Source organism: Lathyrus oleraceus, chromosome 3 (genome assembly GCF_024323335.1).
Source record: "Lathyrus oleraceus cultivar Zhongwan6 chromosome 3, CAAS_Psat_ZW6_1.0, whole genome shotgun sequence".
NCBI classification, from domain to species: domain Eukaryota; kingdom Viridiplantae; phylum Streptophyta; class Magnoliopsida; order Fabales; family Fabaceae; genus Lathyrus; species Lathyrus oleraceus.
This window is the reverse complement of record NC_066581.1, coordinates 139277530-139288010: the sequence shown is the minus strand read 5'-3', so window position 1 is coordinate 139288010 and position 10481 is coordinate 139277530. Positions and strand designations below refer to the sequence as shown.

The 10481-nt window shown below is 29.9% G+C and overlaps 1 protein-coding gene across 1 annotated transcript; it reads left to right on the top strand.

Annotated features, from left to right (window-relative positions):
* The first annotated feature begins 9784 nt into the window (after positions 1-9784).
* Positions 9785-10132, top strand: LOC127130065 (uncharacterized mitochondrial protein AtMg00300-like). The gene has a single exon (XM_051059138.1). The coding sequence runs from the start codon at positions 9785-9787 to the stop codon at positions 10130-10132; it is 348 nt and encodes a 115-aa protein (XP_050915095.1).
* Positions 10133-10481: the final 349 nt, after the last annotated feature.

Sequence of the window (10481 nt, the reverse complement as noted above, 5' to 3'; positions counted from 1 at the left end):
AAACTCCAGTTAACCACATATAATTAACTTTCCAAGAATAACAAGTAGTTATAACAAACTTGTAATCTAACTATAAAAAGGAAAGGTATAGCAACGATGAAGAAAATGCAAGTATTTTAACATATATTTTTAAATGATGGAGAAGTTATGGCCATTCCAATACCTAGAGTGGCTCTTTCATTGAAGAAAGAGAATTCAACATTTGACTAATTCAAAACCTGATTTATGAAAATTATGGGTTTTATCTCCTTGTGGTGTTGTTTCTTCTGCATCGAGCTATTCAAGGGGTGAAAGCAATATTGATTTTGAGTATGACGAAGAAGATATGATTAATTGAAAGAAAAAAAATAAATTGGTCATAGATTTTATAATAAAGAATATGAGTAATCATTCTGAAACTCATAAGTTCTATTTTAGCAACAAATTTTTTCCTCGTTTAATTGATCACAAAAGATGAATGTTACACGTCACTTGCCACGTCAAAAAAATTAAGTATGTTCTTGATATTTAAACAGAAATGACTAACGTAATACATTTTGAAAATTTAAGGGGTTCAAAGACAAAATGAACCCCAAATACAAGATATGAGATAAAAAGAGTATCAAACCTATATTTAATATATTTTAGGATAAATTACACTTTTGGTCCTTCTATTTTGTTCAACTCATAAAATTAGTTCTTCTATTTAGATTTTAAAGAGTTTTAGTCCCCCATGTGACAACATTTTTTTGTAATTTTTTTATTGATCATTTTTTTTATTAGGCTTAAATAGTTTTTTAATATGTGTAAGTTGATGTGTTTTAGATTTTCTTCCCTAATTTTTTTAAAAAACAATCTCTGGAATGTTAAAATCTTGATTTTAACTCTTGCAAATTTTTCTGTGGATTTTAAACTTTAGGAATTAAAACCAAATTAAATTTAACATTTTAGGACTTTATCCCAAAAAACAATTTTGGGATGAAAATAAAAAACATGGAAACCTGCGTAGAATAAAAAACAATTTAAGCTTTAATATTATTAATAGTATAATATTTCAATTGTTTTTAAATATGACATGTCATTAATTAATTAATAATCAATTTTTTAAAAGAAAATATTTTTTTATATTTAATAAAAATGTACTTTTATACAAATATCATAATTTATTTCTTCCTCTAACCATTTTGTCTCCTCCATCTTCTTCCATTCTTCTTTCTTTCTCATATAATTGCTCATTTTTCTAATTTATATTCCCACCAAAATTATGTTATGAATAAGTTTTGTAAGGATACTTGATTTAGATTTACTATGAATAATTTTGAATTGTGTAGTTCTGGATTTATGAAGATTTTATAAGTATTAAGTGCACAATCTAAGAGGGGGATGAATTAGAGTTGCTGGATTTTACTTGATATTTAAGCAAGTTTCTTTTCTTTTTGATTTTATGGTTTAGAGTAAGATGTAGGGGCTGCTTTGAATGATGAATAACATAAAATTAAAGTGCATAAAGTAAATAACAAAAGGATATATATATATATATATATATATATATATATATATATATATATATATATATATATATATATATATATATATATATGTTAGTTCCCCTTTCAAATCAATGGTACATCTAGTTCCCTCGCATCGTGTGAGAGATTTTCACTATTGTTAGATCTTTGCACAAGTCTCACACCAATACTTCTCCTACAATCTTCTAATAATAACAAAGAAGCAAATCACTTCCTTGATTTCCATCAATACCAACGACTATGGTGGACTTTGAATCATCTCGATTCAAATGACCTTTTTCAATAATCACCAATACTATGATGATTATCACACAAACTAGAAAGTACACCACTTTCTATTTATAACATTTAGAAATCAAACTACTTTCTATTATAAAATAAGTCTCCATACACTTGGTGATCAATACAACTTTTAAACAAATGAGAATATACGATGATGTTGCACTTGAATCAATTTCTGTATAGATATTGATACTTCCTTCCAATGAACAATTCAAATATAATACAACTAGATTGCTCATAAACGTTTCTCACTGATGTGAAATAGATTTGAATTGATGTAAACAGTTGAGGTGAAGAGGCTAAAAATGAATTTTGAATGACCATTGTCTTATATACATCCTATGAAACATCTTAGATCAGTTGTACACATTGGTAGATATTTCATGATGGTTTACATTGGTTTAGAATATCAATGGTTGATGAAAAATACATTCTACAATACTGAAAATGTGTTGTTTTTTCAAAGTTCTAGAATGTAATGGGTTACATATAAAGTGTAATCGATAACATGTAACGAATTAACATAAATGTGTAATCGATTACACTTTGCAATGTTCAAAAATTGCAAATTTGAATATGTGTAATCGGTTAGCATATAAGTGTAACTCATTACACTAAGTTGAAAATTAAAAAATAATCAAGACAAAACCAAAATGTAATCGATTAGCTTATTATGTTAGCACATTACATTTGTGGAAATTTTGATTTTTTTTCCGCTTTGAAAAGCCATGAAATGAAAGTTTGTGCAAAAGGAATGATTAGAAAACTTTAGTTCATAATGAGATGAAGTTTCTTGAGCATCTAAAGATTATAGTAACATTGGAATTTTCATTAAAGTAACTTGACCAATCATCCAATCTCTTTAATTTCAAAGCTCATGCAACTTGATACTTTGATTCCAATATTTTTCTTCCTTGATCTTTCTTCTAAGATAGACTTTTGTCTTCATCAAAACTAAGCTATAATTGATGATGAATATCTTCTTCACAATCTCTACCTTTTTTATGGTGACAAAACACATTGATGAAAAGTTTTTGCTTGATGCTTGATTTCTCCCTCTATCTTGTATATCTACCCCTATCTTGCATGTATCCCCTTTTCTTTTTCAATTTATGCTATGATGTCTTTGATATCCTAAAAAACAATAAAAACAATCATCTCTTCTTCCCATTTTTGGCATTATCAAAAAGAAAAAGAGTAAAATGTTCAAAAATTGCAAATTTGAATATGTGTAATCGGTTAGCATATAAGTGTAACTCATTACACTAAGTTGAAAATTAAAAAATAATCAAGACAAAACCAAAATGTAATCGATTAGCTTATTATGTTAGCACATTACATTTGTGGAAATTTTGATTTTTTTTTCCGCTTTGAAAAGCCATGAAATAAAAGTTTGTGCAAAAGGAATGATTAGAAAACTTTAGTTCATAATGAGATGAAGTTTCTTGAGCATCTAAAGATTATAGTAACATTGGAATTTTCATTAAAGTAACTTGACCAATCATCCAATCTCTTTAATTTCAAAGCTCATGCAACTTGATACTTTGATTCCAATATTTTTCTTCCTTGATCTTTCTTCTAAGATAGACTTTTGTCTTCATCAAAACTAAGCTATAATTGATGATGACTATCTTCTTCACAATCTCTACCTTTTTTATGGTGACAAAACACATTGATGAAAAGTTTTTGCTTGATGCTTGATTTCTCCCTCTATCTTGTATATCTACCCCTATCTTGCATGTATCCCCTTTTCTTTTTCAATTTATGCTATGATGTCTTTGATATCCTAAAAAACAATAAAAACAATCATCTCTTCTTCCCATTTTTGGCATTATCAAAAAGAAAAAGAGTAAAATGTTCAAAAATTGCAAATTTGAATATGTGTAATCGGTTAGCATATAAGTGTAAAATGTTCAAAAATTGCAAATTTGGCGCCTCCTCTTATTTTTTTGGGGGTACGCCAACTCCCCCGACGCATCCTCCCCCAAACATGGTTATTTTGGAAAAAAAATTGAAAAGTTGATTATTTTCGTATTTTTTTTTAAAAAACATGGTTATTTTAAAAAAAAAATCCATGAAAACAAGTAGGTCTAAAAATATGATTCCTTTTATTGACATAAAAGTTATTTCTATCATGATGCCTTTTATGATGATTTACAATATGTACTTTCTTTGATTCCTTATTGTTGAATTTGTTTGTAGCATTTACAAAGATAGTTTGACTTGTACTAAGTTTATCCAAATTGGAAAATCCAAGTCCTCATTTATTACTTGAAGATCTTTGATACTTAACACATTTTTCAAAATAATTTGATCTTTTTCATATTTCTTGTTCATTTGGTTTAATTCAACAATTTTAGATTCAACAGATGAACAATTATTGCATGCTGAATTTTTTATTAAGTCTAACTCCACTTTTATGTTACTAGCCTCACCCAAACATGGTTATTTTGGAAAAAAAAATTGAAAAGTTGGTTATTTTCGTATTTTTTTTAAAAAACATGGTTATTTTAAAAAAAATCCATGAAAACAAGTAGGTCTAAAAATATGATTCCTTTTATTGACATAAAAGTTATTTCTATCATGATGCCTTTTATGGTGATTTACAATATGTACTTTCTTTGATTCCTTATTGTTGAATTTGTTTGTAGCATTTACAAAGATAGTTTGACTTGTACTAAGTTTATCCAAATTGGAAAATCCAAGTCCTCATTTATTACTTGAAGATCTTTGATACTTAACACATTTTCCAAAATAATTTGATCTTTTTCATATTTCTTGTTCATTTGGTTTAATTCAACAATTTTAGATTCAACAGATGAACAATTATTGCATGCTGAATTTTTTATTAAGTCTAACTCCACTTTTATGTTACTAGCCTCACTTTCTAGAAAACGTTTTCCTTTGTTTTGAATATTTTCTAAAAAGTTTGAAAAATTCATCATGTAATTCATTAAAAACACTTTGTAATTCATCATATGAAGGTCTATCATCAATTTCAGAATTACTAACCTCATATTCTTCGTCACTTGAATGATGTGATGCCATCAGTGCCTTATTTGCATGATCTTCATCTTATAATGAACTTATTTCATTGTCATCTCATGATGCATATGCTTTCTTTTGTCTTTTTTCCTTCTTTCTCTGGAATTTATTCTTCTTTTGAATTGTAGGGCACTCATCTTTGACATGTCCACTTTTTCCACATTCAAAGCAAGTAACTTTCCTTCTTGGTGCTTCTTTAAGACTCATTTCCTTTGTCCTTTATTTATCATTAGTGGACTCATACTCTTGATTTCTACCATGATTTTTGAATATAATCTTTAAGGAAATATCTTTTTAATTCTTTACTTGAACTCCATGCTTCTCCAATATTTCAAGTTTTATCTCATGGTCTTAGAGTTTTCTGAACAATGTTGCATAAGTCATTTTGGATAAGCTCTTCTTTTCTAATATCGTTGTTACTTTAGATTTCCATTCCCAGGTCAAAGATCTAAGAATTTTAAGATTGGTATCATCATTAGAAAAAGTCTTAACAAGTGTCATTAAGTGGTTAGTCAAGTATGTGAATCTTTTGTGCAAGTCAAGAATTGATTCTTGGGTTGCATCCTGAAAATTTTGTATTCTTGAGATAATGTGTTTAGTTTTGATCTTTTCACTTCCATGGTTCCATCATGAGTGACTTCTATCTCGTATTTTTTTAATGTTTGCATTGAGAGACACGAAAGAACTAATTCATTCCAAGTGTTGATTGTACCATGTTCTTCACCTTCTTGGCATAAAGATTTTTTTCTTATCATCTTCATTCCAAGAACTTTTTATCTTGGATGTACCAACACCATTGAAAAAACTTGTGGGAACGAACAAATCATTTTCTATAGAATCCCAAATATCATTGTCTTGTGCCTCAAGATATGCTTGCATGCAGATCTTCTCAAAATCACAATATTCACCATAGAAAAAGTGAAGTTTATTGTTACTACCATCATCTCTAAAAATAGGATTTACATAAGTCATCTGTTAGATCTAAGGAGCAAGTTACCTATAACCTGCTTGGATGCCAAATCTAAGGGGGATTAGATTTGCTGGATTTTACTTGATATTTAAGCACGTTTCTTTTCTTTTTAATTTTCTTGTTTAGAATAAGATGTAGGGGCTATTTTGAATAATGGATAATAGAAAATTAAAGTGCAAAAAGTAAATAACACAAGGATATATACTAGTTCCCCTTTCCAATCAAGGGGTACATCTAGTCCTCTCACACCCCGTCAGAGATTTTTACTATTGTTAGATCTTTATACAAGCCTCACACCAAGACTTATCCTACAATCTTCTAACAATAACAAAAATGCAAACTATTTCCTTGATTTCCAACAACACCAACAACTATAATAGACTTTGAATCACTCTAATTCAAAAGACCTTTTTCAATAATCACTAACACTATGATGATTATCACATAACCAATAATATTGAGAAACAAATGTGAGTTGTTTTGAGAAATAAGTTTGAGTTCTAAGTCTCATATTTCTTGGAGATTGATCACTTTATAAGTAAGAGGACTCATACACCTATCACCTTAAGGTTTTTGATGAATATGTGGTGTCTCTCTCACTTGTTTCGGTGAGTCTTTGATATTTAGGTGAATGTTTGACCCAATGTGAATACTTTCCCCTCATGATGACACATCAGTGGTATCATAGTCGATGATTTGAGTAAGGGACCGACTCCTTGTATCAAAAGTTTTTCTGACATGGTGATCAGGCGGCGTGTTCCATTGAAGTGTTCATGACGAGATAAGAATGTCTCTCAATGGTGGTACAAGCATGTGGATGAAAAAGCTTCCGCTTAAGGCGGAGTATAGTGAACAGACTCACACTTGAGGGGGAGATTATTGAGATACAAGTGTGAGTTGTATTGAGAAACAAGTGTGAGTTGTTTTGAGAAACAAGTTTGAGTTCTAAGTCCCACATTGCTTAGAGATTGATCACTTTATAAGTAAGAAGACTCATACATCTATCACCTTAAGATTTTTGGTCAATATGTGGTGTCTCTCTCACTTGTTTTAGTGAGCCTTTGACCTTTTTATAAGTGTTTGACCCAATGTAAATATTTTCCCCTCATGATGACCCATCACAAAAACACACTACTTTCTATTTGCAACACTTAAAAAACACACTAATCTCTATTATAAAATAAGTCAGATCAAATACAATATATATATATATATATATATATATATATATATATATATATATATATATATATATATATATATATATATATATATATATGAAAGGAGATATTTTTACTTCAGAAGTAAGTTATTAAAACTTACTCCGCATCTTGGCTATTAATTCCTTTTAAATTTATGGCTAAAAATAATCAGTAATTAATTATAATATAATCAATTTGTGTTTTTCTCTCTATATTTAATTATTGATTGTTTTTAATCATTGATTAAAAATGAATTAATGATTAAGATCTAGAGTAAATTTTAATAACATTTTTTTATATATATTTATAACAATAACTAAAATATTCATTTCCAATTGCATGGTTTGTGCCTGGTATTTGAAACGAGGATTGCGTGTTTGCATATCCTAACGAAAGATCCTTATTATATCTTCATTTCAGTTATTTATAAGACTGAAATGGAAATGTCTTAATTGACTTCTTTATAAGAAATTACTATTAACAAGGGTAATCTAGCTTATATGTTTGTTTCCACGTTCTAACACAGGTTAAGCCAATGCTTCAAATTTACTATGGTTTGTCATGTTTCTTTTATATTGGAACGCGATAAGAACATCTCAAACTTATATCGAAAATATTTAGAGTTCTAAGATTTATATTTTTTATAATAGAATAATGTTAAAATATATATATATATATATATATATATATATATATATATATATATATATATATATATATATATATATATATATATATATATATATATATATATTAAAACACTTGTTATTAATGTTAGACTACATTTTCAATTTCTGTTTGAGAATAATAATTTTATTAGTATTTATTTAAATTTTTTATAAAATTAGCTGCATGAAAACCATTTTATACAATTTTAATTGTGATACACGTGATTGTTGAACGTAACTGAAGGCACAATAATGTTTTATTAAGAAACAAATAATTAAGTTTATGGTTGAATTCGCAGTTTGCGAAAACCACAGTGAAAAACCATGGTATTGGTAAGCAGAACTATAGTTTTTTTTTTATAAAATAATAAATTTAGTTTAATTTATTATTTTTTACTTTTTAAAATAGAATATACTATTAGAACATGGATAACATAGATGCGAGAAGATTATCATGGCAAATGTACTGTCAATTATAACAAATTTAATATATTTATTGTGAGATATAGAATCGAACACTAGTATGATCGAAGGATAATTTCTTGGTTCGACAATTCGACAGGACCTTAGCATGCTAATAAAGTCTGTTCACATATTATAATCTAAATATGCTAGGATTGTTAGCATGTCGAATTGGATCTATTTGTTATGCCCAATTGTTTAAGCTGCCATGTGTAATGAGTTTGTGTGTAAAAGTCCATTAGTTTAGTATGTTAGTTTTCTTATAAATAACATAATAGTCTCTCATCATTGTATAACACAAATCCTAATTAGGGTGAGAGATGTTATTTGCTATTATGTAACAATTGTAATCTTTTTTCAAATAGAAAGTAAAAAAATATCAGTTTATAACCATTTTCGTTGTGTTTTTATTATTTTCTTCTTTTCTACCCTTGTGGGTCTTACCGATCAAGAAACCAATTATACTTTATAATTTCGGCATCGTTTTCACAACAAATTTGTGCGGTGAGCGTCGAGAAGATGTCGTCAACAAAGTAGGAGATTGAAAAGTTCATCGGAGTGAACGATTTCGATTTGTGGCGCTTGAAGATGAAAGTCCTACTGGTTCAGCAGGGTTGTTTAGAAGTGTTAAAGGGAGTCGCAACCATGGACGATGCGTTAAAGGATAAAGAAAAAACGACTATGGTAGAGAAAACTTATAGTGCAAACTTATTGAGCCTTGGTGATAAGGTTCTTCGACAGGTTTCGAAGGATACGACAACGTCGGGTCTTTGGGAGAAACTCGAAAGTTTGTACATGACCAAATCATTGGTCAATCACCTCTACCTAAAGCAAGCTTTGTATTCATTCAAGATGAGTGAAGACAAAGTTCTGCCTGAGCAGTTGGATATGTTCAACAAGCTGATTCTTGATCTTGAAAATATCGATATAAAAATCGAGGATGAAGATCAAGCGCTGTTACTGTTATGTGCTTTGCCCATAACACATGCTCACTTCAAAGAAACTCTCTTGTATGGGAGAGATTCTCTGACCATTGAAGAAGTTCAACCAGTCTTGTACTCTAAGGATTTGAATGAACGAAAGGAGCACAAGCCATCTTCGACTGGTGAAGGTCTGTCGGTTAAGGCAAAATTCACAAAGAGAGATGACAAGTTCGACAAGAAGAAGGGTTAAAGTCAGCAAAAGTCTTATAGTGGTGATGCATCTGGTATTCAATGTTATCACTGTAAGAAGGAAGGTCATACAAGAAAAATATGCCCTGAACACCTGAAAGATCATGGAGGTAAGAATAATGGTAACACATCCATTGTTCAAGATGATTTTGACTCATTTGATGTTCTTGTGGTTACAAGCGGCGACTCAAGTAAATAGTGGATTATGGATTCAGGTTGCACTTGGCACATGACTCCAAACAAAGACTTGTTAGAGGAACTATGTGATCAAGATGGTGGATACGTATTGTTTGGACACAATAAAGCTTGTAAGATTGTAGGTGTTGGATCTATGAGATTCAAGCTCCATGATGAGTCAATAAGGTTGTTGACTGAAGTAAGGTATGTACCTGATTTGAAGAGAAATTTGATTTCTCTTGGTGAATTTGACAAGAAAGGATATGTTTTCCAAGGAGAGAAAAGTATTCTATAAGTCATGAAGGGGTCGAAGGAAGTCTTAAGTGGCATGAAGAAACAAAGCTTGTATACCCTTGAGGCTGAAGTTGTCAGTGGTTCTGTAGATGCTGCATCCATGAAACCTTTATCGAAGATAGAAATTTGGCACATGAGATTGGGCTATGTCAGAGAAAGGGATTTGGTCGAATTGGGGAAACAAAATCTACTTGGTGGAGACAAAGTCGAAAAGCTAAAGTTTTGTGAACCCTGTGTACTTGGAAAGTCTTGCAGAGTGAAGTTCAATAAAGGAAAACAAAGAACTTATGAATCCCTTGATTACATCCATGCTGATCTTTGGGGGCCTGCGAGGTGTCCATCACATTCATGAGCAAGGTATTTTCTATCCATAGTTGATGATTATTCCAGAAAGTTATGGGTATTCATCCAAAAGACTAACGATGAAATTTCTCAGAACTTCAAAAGTTGGAAGACTCTGGTCGAAAATCAGACTAGAAGGAAGGTCAAGAGGTTGAGAACCGACAATGGCCTTAAATTTTGCAGTGAGGCGTTCAACAATTTTTGTGCAGCCTATGGTATTGCAAGGCAAATAACTACTGCAGGTATTCCCCAACAAAATGGTTTGGCTTAAAGGTTTAGTAAAACCCTTTTAGGAAGAGTTAGATGCATGTTGACTAGTGTTGGGTTAAAAAAGGTGTTTTGGGAAGAGGTTGTTTCGA